Source organism: Somniosus microcephalus, chromosome 2 (genome assembly GCF_052327205.1).
Source record: "Somniosus microcephalus isolate GS21.2 chromosome 2, FLI_Smic_1.0, whole genome shotgun sequence".
Classification (NCBI taxonomy): domain Eukaryota; kingdom Metazoa; phylum Chordata; class Chondrichthyes; order Squaliformes; family Somniosidae; genus Somniosus; species Somniosus microcephalus.
Genome location: NC_140988.1, coordinates 94,360,365 through 94,377,801, shown reverse-complemented (window position 1 = coordinate 94,377,801; position 17,437 = coordinate 94,360,365). Strand labels below are relative to the sequence as shown.

Genomic DNA, 17,437 nt, shown 5'->3' with positions numbered 1-17,437 from the left:
CACACGGCTGATTCCTGGGATGGGGGAATTGAGGAGAAATTGAGTAGACTAGGCCTATATTTCCTAGAGTTTAGAAGAATGAGAGGTGATCTCATTGAAACATATAAAGTTCTAAAGGGGCTTGACAGGGTCAATGCAGGGAGGATGTTTTCCCTGGCTGGGGAGTCTAGAACTTGGGGTTACAGTCTTAGAATAAGGGGTCGGCCATTTAGGACTGAGATGAGGAGAAATTTCTTCACTCAAAGGGTTGTGAATCTTTGGAATTCTCTACCCTAGAGAGCTGTGAATGCTCAGTCGTTGAGTATATTCAAGACAGAGACTGATAGATTTTTGGATATTAAGGGAATCAAGGGATATAGAGATAGTGCGGGAAAGTGGAGTTGAGGTAGAAAGTTAGCCATGATCTTATTGAATGGCAGAGCAGGCTCGAAGGGCTGAATGCCTACTCCTGCCCCTATTTCTTATGTTCATATGTTCTTATTCGGCTTATGGAGGTGAAGGATGGGAGGCCAGCAAGAAGGACATTAGAGAAACTAGTCTAGAAATTGGATGTAGCCATGAAACAGACAGTGTTAAGGCCAAACGATGTTAAGCTGTGTCACCTGAAAATGGTCTAGGTAGCACGCAAAATTCATGCTCTCACTTCATTAACATGATTATACTCATGATTTCGTGCTAAAACTGCTGCTCATTGGTTAACGTTCAACAGGTGGACCAATATTGGGGCCAGTGTAATTCACAATCATGTGTGCCATAGGCTTTTTCTACTTAAAGGGGAGGTGCATTGAGGCTATAGCACCTCATTGTCAGGGCAGTTGGATCAGAATCAGGTCGTACCAGGGAGAGAGCCAGGAAGTTCTCCGACAAAGCTCTGAGGCACTCGTAGTGGCCATGGAGAGGAGGCTGTCCTCTACCCCCAAAGTGGCAGGAAGCCCTCACCGTATAGGTCCTGTTCCATGTGGCAGGAGATGGCAGTGAATGAAGGCTTCAGCAAATGCCACATACCACCATCTGCAACACAAGCCTCACACACTGCTCAAAGCACCACACCCCCAGCACTCACCTACCAACAATCTACCTTTCATCACTTAGTCCTCAGTCATGGCTTCACTTCACACTCACAACCTTACCACTGCTACAACTCTCACACCTACATCTCACACCTTGCACACACTGAAAGCTACTCAACTATGGCAGGCACATCACCTAAACACATTGCTCCACACTCACTCATACACTTCTCTTTCTCTTGCAGGCAAAAATGGCTCATAATCGCCGGGAACAGCAGCAGACAGGCGGGGGGAAGGGGGCGCCAGGCTGAAACGCAGGACTTCAGCCAGCTCGAGAAGCAAGTTCTCCGGCTAATTGGGCGGCATGTGGTCGAGGCCGTGGCAACTGGCGAGGTTCAACCCCTGGGTGACAACAACGGTATGTTCGTTCTTAATCCATCTTCTCACATCCCACTCCGCCCACAATCTTTTCTCACTTTCAAGCTACTCATGATGTATGCATGCATTTCTAGCTTTTCACCATCCCCCACCCCTCCCCTCGCCATAACCTGATTTTTGTGCCTTTCTGCTTTCAGATAATCAACAAGCACCCGAGCAGCCTGTCCCCGATGTCATTGAAGAGAGCCGGGGGGAGAAGAAGATACCGCGTCACTGCATCACTCACTCGCAGATACCAGCTCAGAAACTGGCACCAAGCGTTCTTTAGAGGGTAGTGTAGAAGCAGGATCTGCACAGGGTGATGCACCTGGTACGAGTGGGCTGCAGCAAGGCCATGGGGAAAGGGTAACTCAGGGTCCAGCTCCCCGGAGGGTGAGTTTGCACGCGAATTCTGCTGCACAGGACTCAGATGAGGACCTCGATGGGGTGGCCTTCAGAAGAAGGGTGACGGGCATGCACACAGAATAGATGGGTGCAATGGCAAAACTGCCTGAGAGCATCTCGGCAATGTCAAGGAGTATGGAGGAGCCTCCAACATTGCACGGGGCTCTGCACAGAGCTTGGAGCCGATGATTTCCAACCTGGAAATGATGGTACATTCCCCATGTCGACCCAGACGTGATGGTGTGCATGATGGGTGATGTCGCAGCTTCCATTGCAGCACAGGCGGAAGCGACCCAACGCATTAGTGCTGCAGCAGAAGCTCAGACTGCTCTCAAGCAGTCTTAGCGTGATGCCACCCAAGCTCTAACTGCTGCCATTGTGGCTGGGTTTACCACTGTTGACTGGGGCTTGCAGGGTGTCGCAGCAGGCCAGCAATCTGAATAATTGTGCAAAAATTAATAACCCCACTAACAGTCATTGGTGAGAGCAAGTGTTAAATTGGAGCTGGAAACGACGGATTCGTCAAGGGTCGCTTTTATGAGGGGATGATGATGACAGTTTTGAAAGGGACAGGGATAGTACCTCGGGATAGCATAGTTGCAGGGGGTAGTTGAATGAGGAAGGGAACCAAGGGAGCAGGAGGTGAGTCTCATGTTATGTTCTGTAGTCAGGATGAGAAAAGACCGTCAGGGCCACACACACTCGCCCCACTTCTCACTGGGCTCGTCCCTCTATAAACCCCACTTCCTGGGAGAAGCAAAAATAAAGGATCCAGTAGCCAATTCAGGAACCACTGTCAGAAATTCTTCCCTGACTCCTCAAAAGTACTCGGGGAAAGTCTCAGCATGTTGGCTAGATTAGGAATGGCATCGCCACTGGCCTCAGAGTGGGTCACACATCCACTTCCCTGTCTAGGGAAATGGTAGAGCAGGGGTAGGCAATTATTTGGGCTAGAGGGCCATTTAACAAGTTTTGATGAGCTGTTGAGGGCCGCACACCAATGCTCCCCCTAAGGTGCACGGCCGCGAGATCCTGCGCAGGCTGCTCACCAGCTCCTGCCGCTGGAAGACATACCGTGCATGCGTGGCCACTGTTTAAAGGGACTGTGCACAAAAAAAGAGAGGGAACATTGCCGCACACATAAAATGAATTGTGTTAATAACAGCTACCATTAAAATTAAAAATAGTGAATGCAATGTCCAATTTCCCCGGGTCCATTTAGTTATGCCTCCACTATGCTAATTAAGTGGGATAATATTAAAACAAGTGAATAATTGTGCAAAAATTAATAACCCCACTAATAGGCATTGGTGAGAGCAAGTGTTAAATTGATAAATTTGAAACAAGCCAACTCATAATGTTCATCATCACTCCCACTTCTACCCTCCCAATAATTTATAAATATAAGTTCGGATAGTAGCCAATGTAGTGTAAAATAGTAAAATCTTCCATTACTAAATGAATGAAATGATTGGTCAATCGATTAGATGTTGTACTGAAAGTCTACGTGGCTGTTTGGCAGAGTGGCTCGAGTCTGAATTGTAGTGTATGTGTCTTTAAGAGCCCCAGGTGTACTGTAATGCCGGTAATGGCCACTCGGGCTATATAAGCCTGTATATTGTGTTGTATCAGTTAGTTCCCCTCCAGACTTTGTTTAGTAAACACCTGTGAAACCAACTCCTGTCTTCAGTGTCTCTATCAACACACGGACACAACATGCAGGGCCTCCGATGCGAGAGATTTTCTCTTTTTAATGTGCTGATTACAGGAGCCCGAAACTTCGCAAGGCCTTACCTACAATCGCATGCAATTACCTGGAGTCTAAGACGGGGATGAGAACCCCCCTACTGTCGTATTTTGGGTAAAGGGAGAGGAAAGACGCAACGTCGGTCTCTTTCTTCGGTAAAAGAGTCACCGAGATGAGCAGCTATGACTTGACAGAGGAGGAGCGTCCAGTGCACACGCGTAGCAGCGTCCCCACCAGCCAGTGATGAGCGGTGGATTTGGCAGGTTTCAGAAAAGTGGTTCACGGAGTCAGAGCGGGAGAGAGCTGCAGACAGCCGTTAGGCCGGCTCCGAGGCACAAAAGGGAAGCTGAACTGCATCAGACATAGAGCAGCAGTCCCGGCAGCTTTATTTTTTTTATCGCCCCGGTTCAGGGTCGCAGCCTTCTCCCAGGCTGCAATAACCCTGAGCGAGATGTCCTCGGTCCGCCCCCCGCTCCCCACTCGCTACTCCCTGAGGAAATGACCATGGCTCACCAGACCCTCTGTGAACTCTCACACGATTTGGATTGTGATGTTCCAGACCACAAAGATGCAAATAAACTGTACAAAGTCAAATAGATTTCAGAAGAGGATGAAAGGTTGAAGAAGCTGATAAAGCAATATGACAAAAATGACTGGAAATTTATAGCAAGACTCAGACGAATGTGCAGCTTGAGCTCCGGCTTGCGTTCTATTTCTGTCCCGTCCAGTGGGCTGGATAGAATGAACTGGCAGGCCGGATACAGGCTGCAGGCCATATTTTGCCCACCACTGGTGTAGAGTGTACCCAGCTGAAGTATTGTGTGTTGTGAGAGTAGCTCCTGGAGTGAAGGGAAAGGCCTGCTTGCTCACCTTCTGCTATTGATGAATGTCTCTTATACTTCACAGTGACTGTAAGGAGCACACGAGACTTCATGGGCTTCCTACTGCAGGCTCGCCGGGTGGCCGATGACCGAGTGGCTGGGACATTCATTCTCATTTCCTCTGGGTCTAAACTACTGAAGTGTTCTGAAGACGGAGATACTGTGACCCACTCAGACAAGTCACTGAAGAGAAACCTCTCCTTTGTCTGGAAAGCACCAGACCAACTCACTGGGGACATCAAATTTTTGTAATTATTGCCTATGACCTTAATATATTTACGGAAAATGTATAACATTCAAAACTATATAAGAACATATCAAAAATAGAGCAAGCTTGTAATGTTGTTGATGAGAGTTCAACAAAAATACAAATGCATCATCCATCCATTCTAAAACATGTCCAACCACTTTCTGAAACAGGGTTAGGATTCTGGCCAAGAGTCTGTAACAGTGAAGTATGAACTATCCCAGAGTGACGCCAGATCAGTGGCATCAGTCCTCACCTGCCATTAATGGGTAAATTTAACCTCCATTTCAGGTTGAATGGAAGAGAGTAGAGAAAAGAGAAGAGGAAAAACTAACAACACCAATCTTGTCCTGAAATAAAAACAGAAAATGCTGGAGATACTCAGCAGGTCAGGCAACATCTGTGAAGAGAGAAACAGAGTTAACATTTCAGGTCGATGACTTTTCATCAGAACTTTTGCTTTTGTCCTGAAATACCTTTTCTGTCACATTGCCCAATTTCCTTGGTTTTCGAAGGAATTTGGAAGGTGGGGAGGGAAGAAGGCAGAATAAGAGGATAAATGGGAATAAGTTTTTAAAAAATCCGTATAAGAAACCAAACGTTCAAAGTTTCAGGCACAACTTGCTGGGTCTGGCACAGGTGTAGATCCTCTTGTTTGGTATGTGCTGTACCTGAAAAATGGTAAGCTTGACTCCAGTAATGAAGGTTATAATAAAGTTACATTATGTACAATGTTGTACACCTTTACGTTTCTGACATTCTTTCTGAAGGGCAGCATGGTGACTGCATTGAGCAGCACAAATCTTTGTATGACTACGTCAAAAGGCAAAGTGTCTGGTTCCTGATGGGACAATGCTTAAGAGGTGGGTGCTAAAATCTCCAATGTTTTGGACCATGTGACTATGTTTCAGCATATCTCACTTCAAATTCCAGTTCAGGTACACAGCCAATATTATGGTTACCTGATGATGCTGCTCTTTGAGACGTATGCCTTCTGGATAAGTCAGCATTGAAAATGACGGTGTACCCGAGAACACCTTCTAATCAGTGGCTTTTGTTCTGTGTAACCTGCAGTGTTTCAGCTGTCCAGTCATACTTCATGTACTGGGCCAGAATTGAGTCTGGTCTCATTTCTGACCAAAAGCAGGATTATTCCGCGTCGACAAGGAATGAGGAATTAAAGGAAACACTCCAGGCATCTGTATATAACAGCGCCACAGCAAGAACGGCTCCCTTTACTGAAGGTACAGTAAATTTTACTCCTGTCACTATAATAATAATTTAGAGTTATATTGATTATTAAAGCACCAAATCGCCGGTGTCATTTAACTAACAAAGTTAAAACATTTCATCATAAAATCCTCCATTAGCAACTATAACCTGGGTTTGAAATTCCTCTCTTAATACAAGGAAATGCTTATATTTCCTCTGTAATTAATAATGAAATCGGGGGGGGGGGGGAGGGCGTGGCTTTGAAACATAAAATCTGAGAATTTGCTTTCCTTCACAGGACATTCATACCGAGAAAAAAAACAGACTTTTTCCCATTTTCGTTAGAAAAGGAATTTCACTTCCTTATGCTCTATTTAAATAAACTGATATCAATGTTCTAAGGAGTAACCCCCCAGCATCAAAAACTCCTCCCAAGCCAGCTGTGAGATGTGATGCATGGTTGAGGTTCACTCTTGCATCCTAATATTGGATATAAACCCTCAGCAACTTCACAGATAGTTGTTTGGACAGAGAATTCAAGTGAAACATGGTGAAAAGCTTTGAGGACATTGTTTATCTAGTTCAGCTGGATAATTTCCAACTCATCAAGCTCTGGTCAGAATCTTTTCAAAAGCACAATTCCGCTGTGCCTGTCTTTTTGATTTGTCGATATTGTTATGTGCACAGTCATGACTAATATAGCCTCAAAATATACTCCAGTATCTCACTGCAAAACAGACATCATTTCCTATCACAATGATGTAGTCCTCTCTATGATGCATTTGCCGATGTCACAGTTAAGTGTAATATTCACTTATCAAGGTCGTCATGTTTTCAGCTCAAGGAACTCCGTCTCTAATCAATAACAAGGAAGCATGTATTGCAAACTAAAAATCAAAACTGAATATATAATGAAAGAAGTTAAATGTTGTTTCACTCTCTCAGTATACAAGATCTGAACCCTTTGTCATCCTTTAGGGTTTAATATATAATATATGTGTTTAATATTGTCTTGTAAACAGATTATTGAATGGGAGCTTTTATTTATCTTACAAGGGAGAAGCATTGCTGTAGACACCAGTCACAACTTTTTCCGACTTCTTTGTCCAGTGGTCTCATGAGTCTTTGCCAATGCCATTCACAGCCAGCTACTGGGAGATGTATAACATTGGGCCAATAATTATTATTTTTCTTTCTCTGAAGTGGGGAAGCCCTGGACTTTGCTCAGGATTTCTCCACGTCAGTACAGCTGAGATTAGAAATTCAACAGCATTGGTGGAGGAAATGATGCTGTGCCTACCAGTGCTGCACATTGAAGCTCCACTGTGCTGTCCCAGTGCGACTTTACTATGTCACCTCATTTACCACTAAAATACTGTTATGGATGGCCCAATGATAAATGCTCTGTGTGCTGTGGTACTGAGCCTTACAGAACAGGAGTGTCCAAGGTTTGATCTGTGTTCTGTGCTTGGTCAGCTGATCTCAACCAGGTCTCCATGTCCTGAGCTTTTTACTTCTGATCAGTGTCTAGTGACTCTTACTGGGAAGTGTGTGTAAATGGATGCCAGGTGAGGGCAGGATTGGTCATTACTATGATGCCTCCCATGGTCAAATAGCACGCTGTTTAATGTCGAGATTCCCAAGGAAGAAAAGCTACCCGATGAGATTATGGGTTGGATCCCATGGAACTACAGAAAAGGTGTGAAGAAAAAAGTTGCGGGTGTGGCAGAATACAGATCCTAAACAGTTATAAAGTATAATCTGCATTCAAATGCTGCAGCCTGACTCAAACACTATGTGAAAATTCTTCCATTTCCTAGATACTTACATTTAACACACACCAAGTATGCTTCCAGTACATACTATGGAAAGAATTTGTCTGCAGTGTACAAACAACAGTTACATGTTCCATTCCTTCCCAATACCATGGCAGAGGATTTTTCAGCCATATTACTTTAGAGAAAAATCAGCACATTACTTTCCTGCATTGGAACCATAGTAGCTGTGATGCAAAGGTGTGCTGAAAGTATATTTAAAAACAAAGATTTAACTATTCATCTGGTGAGCATAATTCTGCACTAAGTAATTAATTGATTTGTTTTTGTTAGCAGCACAATGTTTCCACTAATGCCAATATGGATGGCATAAATATACTCTTGCCTTCCATGTGTTCTGCCTAATAATTTGGATATTGATCTTTGAGACTTTGCCTGTGAGTATTAATGTAATTGGCATTTCTGTCTTAACATAGTATCTACCTTATCGTCTCTGAAGTTAGCAGACTACGTCAGCCCTCAAGCAATTACTCAGACAACACAGGAATTTTCACAAACTCCACCCATCACCTCAGAACGGTACCTCAGACCACAGGCTACTAATGTGGAACACTATTTGTCCAAACTGCCTGGATATTCTCAAGATCACAGTACTGCAACCCAACAGTCCAGCTTGGTTCTGGATCAGAATGATGGACATCTGCAGCCATCCCTGAATTCCATGAACAGAGACACGTTGACTGGAATCCAGTCAATGGAGAGCAGCTTTCTGCTGAAAACCATAGAGTTTGGGGCCACAGAAAGGTAGATACAGTCATGTCTTAACATTTTCTTCAAAATGCAAAAATACCTATAAATAAAATGTTAGAGGGAACTCTTCCATATACATTTTAAATGGTTTAGTAGTTCACTTACAAACAGAATGGCCTGGTTAGTTTTTTAAACTATAGGTAGGGTTGTACAGTTTTCATGAAGTGTATTTTTTTCCTCTGGAGTATCTGACGTTCCATTAATGTTTGTGTTACAACAGCACATCATTGTCCCACTTCTGGTTTCATATCGGGATTCACCATCATGAGAGATTAAACAATGGCTCTCCTTCCTGCACTGCATTCTGTAGGTTAACATCGCTGTGATCAGCTTGTGCTATATTACTCCTCACACAATTTGTAACACTATCCTATCTAGAATGCACTGTAGGAAGTTAAATCTATGGTATATCTGCCGCCTGGCTAGAATAATCCAGTTACAAGCTGGCTTTTCAATACAATAGTGTTGTGTATGTAATATGTGTGCTACTTTGAACCTATGGACAGGACTGCACTACTTGTAGGGCGTAGTGATACGCAGTACCACTCCTGGCCATAGGGGTATAAATAGTACTGTGGGTACTGATCTCCCCTCAGTTCCCGCCTGTGGGCATGAAGTAAAGACCTACGTGTAGTCCCTACCTCCAACCAGTAAAGACCTGTTTTATTGTTACTGATTAAGTCTGAGTATTAATTACTTGAACAACTCACAGATTTAACACTGGCGACGAGTCTGATTCGGACCTTGCGGCAGTCACTCCACGGCAGCTTCGTCCACAGCCAGGACGTTGCAGAGAGGTTTCCACCCTCTCCACCCCACTGGAAGACATCCTGACCTCGGAGCCTCCATCGGCGACCGTCAGCTTCTTCTCCAGCTTGGTGGTGGGTAAGCCGTTGTCTGAGCCGGGCAGCGACGCGACAGGCAGTCGACCGCGTTGGCCGCACGAACGGGGCTGGGGGAGCTGGAGGAATAGGGCGCGAGAGCCGCTTTGAGCGGGAGGCGTTTCAACAGAGCGATCGCATCTCCTGATAAGAGCCGAGAGCCGCTTCGCGATCCAGCGATCGCATCCGCTGATAAGGGCCGCACTCGGGCGATCGCGGCGAAGATAAGGGCCGCACTCGGGGGCTGAAGGGAGACGGCGTCGGGGGACGGGTGAAGACCGCCAAGCGCGGGAAAACCGCCATTTTGTGGGCGGAGGACGACGGCAAGAGCGGGAAGCCGCCATCTTTGATAACAAGTAAAGAAAATAAAATCTGAGAAATTGCAAATCTACAATGCCTAAACACGGGAATATTAGCACCTTTGATAGTGACCTCGAAGATTGGGCCATATATGTTGAAAGAGTAAAAAATTATTGTAAGGCCAATAAAATTCGTGACCAAGATAAAGCTCTAACATTATTAAATTTAATGGGTGCGAAGACATACGGGCAATTGAAACACCTGTTATCACCAGATGAACCGGCGGATAAGACGTTCGATGAGATTGTTACTGTCCTGAAAGATCATCTAAACCCCACGCCACTGATGCTAGCGGAACGATTTAAATTTTACGACAGAAGGCAGCTACAGCATGAAAGCAATGCTGAATATTTGCTGGAATTGCGTAAATTAGCGAAATATTGCCAGTTTGGAACGGGACTGACAGAGGCACTTCGAGACAAATTTGTGTGTGGTTTATTTAAACAGGATACACAAAAGCGACTGCTCGAGGAGAATGAGCTGACGCTTGAGAAGGCGGTCACTATGGCAGCAGCACACGAAGCCGCAGCGAGAGGCACGGCAGTAATGCAGCTACGGTCACCGGAGCTCAGTGCACACAAATTGGGTGTGAGTTCTGGCAAATGTTATTGTTGTGGAAAGACAACGCATGATCAGAACCAGTGTTGGTTTAAAAACCAAGAATGTAGAACTTGTGGTAGGCTTGGACATATAGCTAGAGTATGCAGGTCAGCGAAGAAGACCAGCAACAAGAAGTCACCGCAAGGAAAATACGCAAAGGTACACAAGGTGACCGAACAGGAGTCCGATTCAGATGCTAGCAGTAATGAACTGGCTAGCTTAAGAGTACTCAACGCTGGTAAGGGTGCAGACCTCCAGACAATTTGGGTCACTCTTCAGATAGAAGGAGTCCAAGTAAAACTGGAATTGGACACTGGATCGGCATTGACGGTCATAAATAAGAAAGATTACGGAAAGTTATTCCAACATATTCCCCTACAGGATACGGGGATTATATTGAAAACATACACGGGGCAGAGTGTACCCCATCGGGAAAATAGAGGTTGCAGTGGTCCACAAGGGCGAAGACAGTCAAATAATGGACTTATATGTGATATCTGAAGGAGGTCCTCCACTACTAGGACGGGAGTGGATTAGGAAAATGAATATGGACTGGCATTTCCTACAAACAATAACGAGTGAGAACTCGGTGAAGATAGTCGGCCCAGACTCTGGAACGGATGATGGTAAGCCCAACTCAGGTGCAAAAGACAAAGTTTCAGCACAGAATTCCACTGAGCAACAACAACATAGTTTAACTGTGGATTCTGAGTCTGGCAAGTCTACTGATGTGCCCATTTCTGAGGGACACCGGGCTCGAACTCAACTCCATTTCAAACTACAACAGCAATTAGAACAAATGCTTCGCCGTTTTGAGCAAGAGTTGAATGCAACGAAAGAGTTCTTTGATATAGAGTTGGAGAATCTGGAAAGACAACAGAAGCAGCTGATGGAGAAAATGGAGCAGGAGCACACAAAACGTCTGATGTCAGAGGAGTTAACGGTCAGCCAACTCCTGCATATGCTGAAGGACAGGACTCTGAAATGGGAAAAACTTGAACACGAACTTCAACATTCAAACGAAAGGGGTTCGGAGCTCTCAAAGGTTATTGGAAGAGCTGAGGTGGCAACACAGACTGAGATGACTGCAACAGAGCAGCCCTTGGATGCCAAAAGTACGCTGACTCACGTCAACGTAGAACAACAGACCGCTGAAACAGCTGCTCCGGTAGAGGGATTGAATAGTCCGATCAATCAATCTCCAAAAGAAGTTGAAGTAGTAAAATCTCAAATGAGGTCATTAGTAAACGACTTGCTGAAAGCCCAGAAAAAGCTGGATGAAGAGGTACGCATGAAGAAGTCTCTTCAGGAAAGATGTCTGGACTTGGAACAAAAGCTGGCTAACGCCCAGCTGGGTATGGAGGAAATAGAAGACCCTCTCGCTGGCCTAGATCAGGACGACACCGAATATTACTATGTCCTGTCCTGCCCAACTTGTAACTTCGACTCCCACCATACAGAAATCATGGAGGAGCACCGAAAGTCTACGGAACATCGGGAGAAGGTGGCTCTACTACGGAAAAAGGAGGAAGAGAAGGAGGAACTGCGCATGCAGCTGGCAGCTGACAGTGGAGCCCAGAGAGTCTCCAAGAAGCAGAAAAGGAAAAGTCGAAACAGAAGATGACCCATCTGAACCATTATTACCTCTACCAGATCACACACGTGGTCCCTCCGAACGGAGCCAATTCAGTTCAGAAGTTCAAACTGTTAAATCCATGGAAGGACTATTGAATGAGTCACTCCAGCAACGTGAACCGACTACACCACAGAGATTGAATCTGTGAACTGTTTTCCGCAGAGACTGAATCTGTGATCTGTTTTGACATGAAGTTATCTATGTATCTATGTTATTCTGTTATGTAAACCTGAAGTTATATATGTATATATGTTATTACGTTATGTTAAATGGGGAGATGACTGTAAAGCTAGGAAGGGAGGAATGTTGTGTATGTAATATGTGTGCTACTTTGAACCTATGGACAGGACTGCACTACTTGTAGGGCGTAGTGATACGCAGTACCACTCCTGGCCATAGGGGTATAAATAGTACTGTGGGTACTGATCTCCCCTCAGTTCCCGCCTGTGGGCATGAAGTAAAGACCTACGTGTAGTCCCTACCTCCAACCAGTAAAGACCTGTTTTATTGTTACTGATTAAGTCTGAGTATTAATTACTTGAACAACTCACAGATTTAACAAATAGCATGTCGCTTAGAACAGGGACATCCAACCTGTTGCTGGGTACGCATATAAAATCAGTGAGCGGGCTGTATGTGATTATACTCAGTAATACAAGTGCTATTAACATAAAAATATGTATGGCTCCCTCCATTATCCTCTCCCCCCCCCCCCCCCTCATGAAGCCTGAAAACATGGAACCTTCAGCACCTCTAAATTTCCCAGGCCTAGACGAATGGTAAAGACTGACTCCTGATTGGTACACTGGTGTTTGAAAGAGCAGCTCTTTCCACTCCTCCAAGCCCAGGAGTGTTAAAGAGCTGAATTTAAAAGCTGCTGGCATTGGCTTTGTGCATAAGCAGAAAGGGACTAGCAAGAACATTATGGTATCAATCAAAGGAGCTCATAGGCCAGGTCTTGGATATTGCCAGCTTAAAACATTAGGTAGGGGACTTTGAGAAAAACTATTAAAATACATTGGCCGTGAAATCCGGGGGTGTATCCGGCTGGTTTTGCTGAAAAAATGGTGGCTGCCTCGCTTCCACCCGCTTCCGGCGTGGAATACGGTGGCTGCCATTTTGGGGAGGTCATTAACGCTGCTGTTGCCTGCACTCGCCTCCCACATGTAAGTATGTAGATCGTGATGTCAATCGGTGTGCAACGTCTGAATTGATGCACGACTGTGATTTTGGACGTTGCCGCTCTAGATACCGCCCTCACCAAACCATGCACAGAAGAACGTGCGTGCAGCAGTACTACAGAGACGCTGCCAGCGTTTCTTAAAGGGATATACACATCTTTCAGGTAAGTTTCAATTTTAGCTTTTGGCTTAGTTTTTTTTACATTTTATTGCAGTAGTGGCTTGGTGCAATACATTTTAAAAGTTGTTAAAGTGTGCAGGGAGTGCTGCTGGATGCTTGCAAGGCTTTGGATGTTAAAGGAAGGCCTCGGAGAACACCACTTGCTCCCAGTCCTGGGGCCTCTCATTGCAGATCCCCCTTGGGCTGCAACATCACATGGAGATGAAGCAGAGGCAGCAAAGGGGACAAGCTGCTTGCAAAGGGAGGTGGAAGAATCAGAAGAGGAGGAAGCAGAAGGAAGGAGGCAACCCAGACAGCCCCTTTCTGGCCGAGATAGCCAGGATCAAATCATCCGCCTGTGGTACCAGTGACCACAACCCCAATTCCCCTTTCAACATTTGTCCCACACCTTACCTTCCCTCTGTTACTGACCATCACAGCGTCCTCGTGGACACAATGCTGAAATAAAAGCCACCACAAAGCAAACTTTCCAATCCAACTTTATCTATATATGCATCCAATATTACATCAAAAAATCAACTAATCACCCTTGTGCATTCCCTTAGTGACTGATTTGCATGTGCCTTTGCCTATCTTAGTGCTGTCACGCAGTGCTACCCCAGTGGCTGCAGCATGGCTGGTGGAAGGCTGCTGACTTTTAGTGGGGAACACTGCCGATGGCCTTGCAGGACGACCTCAATGAGCTGGTTGTTGGGAGTGTCAAATCAAGTGATGGTGTTTCTTCTTCTTCTTCACTTTCCTCTCCCTCTTCTTAGTCAACCACTGGCTGGGCAGGATGGATTTCTTGGTGTCTGAAATGAGGAAGGCCCAAGGGTAGGGTTGTGGTGACGGGAGGGTGGGAAAGCAAGAGGTACATGCTTACACTGTGTGCAGCTTGTAAATCAAAAGAGATTGTAGGATGAGGGAGAAGTGGGATGTGAGAAGGAGGATAACGTATGAGGATACCAGCATCTTGTATTCATTCAGCTCAGCCGCTGGCCAAGGGCTCAGCCATGCCCCTGCCAAGAATGGTCTGCACCGACTCCTTCAAGGGGGCAAGGTGAAGCTAGGAATGTGAGGTGTGCCTCGTGTTTGGTGGAGATTGTTGGTAGGTGAGTGTTGGGGGTGGTGGTGGGGTCGTGCATTAAGCAGTGTGTGAGGCTGTTGGTGCAGTTGGCAGGAGATGGCTTTTGAAGATTCATTCACTGGCCTTGACCACTGGTCTGAGGTCATGAAACTTCTTTGGGCACTGGAGCCAGGTCCTGGGTGTGACACTGCTGGCTGTGATGGGCTCGGTGATCTGGTCCCCCAACCTTCTTTCTGGAGGGCCTCCTGGTCCCCTGTGGGTAGAGGGCCTCTGCACAAAGCTCAAGTGCTATGTCCGAGACCCTGGGTGCCCTTTCTTGGCCTGTTGAGCCATTTGTGTTAGTGCTGAAGCACTTTTACCATTTTTGATGTGCAGAAGGCAGTTCAGCTTTTGAGCTGCAGACTGCCTAGTTTTGAATGATTTTTAATTTTTTTGCAGAAGGCAGTTCAGCTTTAAGGGCTAGAGACTGCCTTGAAAACTAACAGCCTAGCTTTAAGGAAAGGCAGCGTCGCTCCAATGATGCAACCTTGGGCCCCCTGCTGAGCGCATAACCCGTCAGCAGCGCGATAGTCGCTGGACTGTGCGCTAAAATCATTTAAGTCAGCAGGCAGCACCAAATTGTCGCGCTGCCTGCACTTTCTAAACAGGCGCGGGCATATCTCGCATCGCGGTGCCTGCATCCATTTTTGGGTCTTTAGAATTTCCCTGCCATTATTTTTATATGTGGTAGGATTCTCCTTTCTGACATACAATCACATGGCTGTCATCAGCCCTCCTATTGCTCAGCAGAGTGACCATTTTCCAGGTGTGAGCCTCGACAGCAAGTGTTGGTAGGCTAACGAGCATCATAACCAAGGCTGACTGTGTCCTCATCCAATGTACCCGCAGTACTTGGATATTAATAAGGAGAATTGGCCCGTTCTGGCATCCCAGCTGGTACCCTGGCTGAGATCAGTTAGCTCAGCACAGACCGGGATTCAGAGCTGGGACCTTCTGCAACTGTGGCTTAGTGCTTTATTGGAAGGAGTCTTTTATCCAACAGGCCCTTCGGGGAGACTTAAATCATGGTGGAACAGAACTGTACCCAGAAGAAAAAATAAACGATATAAACTTCTCTGAGAATCTATGACTTTTAATGTGTTTTCACTCTGTAACTTATAAAGGTAGGGACTGGACTCTTAAATTAAGAGGAAGAATACAGCCCTGTGGGTCATTCTGCGCAGTTGAAGCAATTACTTTAAAACAATTGAAGAAATTACCATAAATAATTATTTAATTATACTTATTATGACAAATGTAATTATTGTCTTCTTACAATTCTACATTCTAGTGAAGATATGCTGACTAATAAGAGTGACTTCCACCGAGTCTTTCAGCCTTGCATGGATTGCAGTGACATTGCACAAGTAAGTATTTACTTCATTGTCACATTGGTGCGATGTAACAATTATTATATTTTATAGATTACACATTTATTGTCTGAACGGGCTAAATTGTGCAGTGCTGGATTGTTTGATTGTTTATGCATTTTAAACATGGTAAATAATATGAGTATGAGAACCATGTGGATGAGTTGGAATCCATATTGGCGAACAGGAATATCGACTGGAGGTTTTGGTTGATTGTTTTTGGGTGGGGGGAGGAAAGAATTAGTATTTTACAATAAGCAGGAATATGAACAAGGCAGTATAAACTAATCAAAGGATTCAGAAGAAAGCGCAAAGCTTGAGCAAATTTAAACTGCCATCTGAATTCTTCAGGTGAGATCACAGCCTTGAAATTACGTAATTGATCATATTGGCCTTGAAATTGCTGGAGCAGTGAATCTCGCGGTGAGCGACGCAAATTGTTTTTTACCCCACTCTTCAGATCGCACTGTGTATTTGTTTTGCTAACTGCTGAATGTCGGCTCCAATGGTCGAACTCACAGACCAACCACACGGCACTATCATTAGCTGAAGAGGTGAGTGACCTGTAACTTCTAAAATGACTAACTTTAAAAAGTTACTAAAATTTAACAAATGTTTAAACCCTTTTTACAAAGCAGTAGAAAGTAATTAACAGTGGTTTGCATAAACACTTTTTCACAGCAAATAATTTTTTAAAAATGTCACAAGAAAAGGCACAACATGAGAAGAAGAGGTCTCCCAACTTCGTGGATGACGACCTGTGGATCCTTAGACCAGGTTGAGACGAGGTGTCAGTGGCCGCTGGCAAATGAGAGCTCAAGGGCTCCCCACAAAATAAGCATAGTGGTACAGATGGAGGTGGCAGAGATGCTCAAGGCAACTTCAACAGTTCCACGGACAGCGGACCAGAGCAGGAAGAAATATAATTATTTGACCAGCGCAGGGAAGGTAAAGATTATTATACAAATATATAATTTTAAAACTGCAGTCTGTGTGTTACTTCATGCAGACCAGTGAACTTTTTAAAATTTGCTTTACAAGTTATTTGTGGAAGGTTGAATGTCAAGTGAGTGGTAAAACTCAGTTGCCATGGGAGACAGCCTTCACAAAGTGATGAATTTCACACCTTTATCTGCAGCAGTGAGAGCACATTTGATTGCATGAAAAGACTCTCCACCAGCAAGCAACCCATGTGATGCTCCCTGTGTAGGGTAAAATGGCTCATAATGCCTGGGAGCGGGTGATAACGGGTGGGGTACTCCTGCCCTCTGCCCCCCCGCCCCGCATAGACTGCTTGGGTTGAATTGCTATTCCGTGTTGTGTATTGAATGTGAAGAACAAACTTAGGTGATTTGGAAAATGAGCAAGCTTTACCATTATAACATTTTGTTCATTTTTCCACAGGTGCACGGCTAGCTGAGGAGGTGGGGGCAGAGGGCAGTGAGAGGAGTGCAGAGGGCGGAGAAGGGGGGGCAGAGGGCGGAGAGGGGGGGCAGAGGGCAGAGAGGGGGGCAGCAGAGGGGGGCAGGAGAGGGGGCAGAGGGTGGAGAGGAGGGCAGCAGAGGGGGCAGAGGGCGGAAGGAGGGCAGCAGAGGGCGGAGAGGGCGGCAGAGGGCGGA

At 45.4% G+C, this 17,437-nt stretch overlaps 1 protein-coding gene across 1 annotated transcript in view; it reads left to right on the top strand.

The window, feature by feature from the left end:
- Positions 1-17,437, top strand: part of reeld1 (reeler domain containing 1) — a 57,593-nt gene that overhangs the window by 28,464 nt on the left and 11,692 nt on the right. The window contains exons 2-5 of the mRNA XM_085964315.1: positions 4,486-4,708; positions 5,782-5,951; positions 8,171-8,498; positions 15,740-15,815. Of these exons, the coding sequence (XP_085820441.1) occupies positions 4,486-4,708; positions 5,782-5,951; positions 8,171-8,498; positions 15,740-15,815 (797 nt within the window). The remainder of the gene's footprint in view (positions 1-4,485; positions 4,709-5,781; positions 5,952-8,170; positions 8,499-15,739; positions 15,816-17,437) is intronic.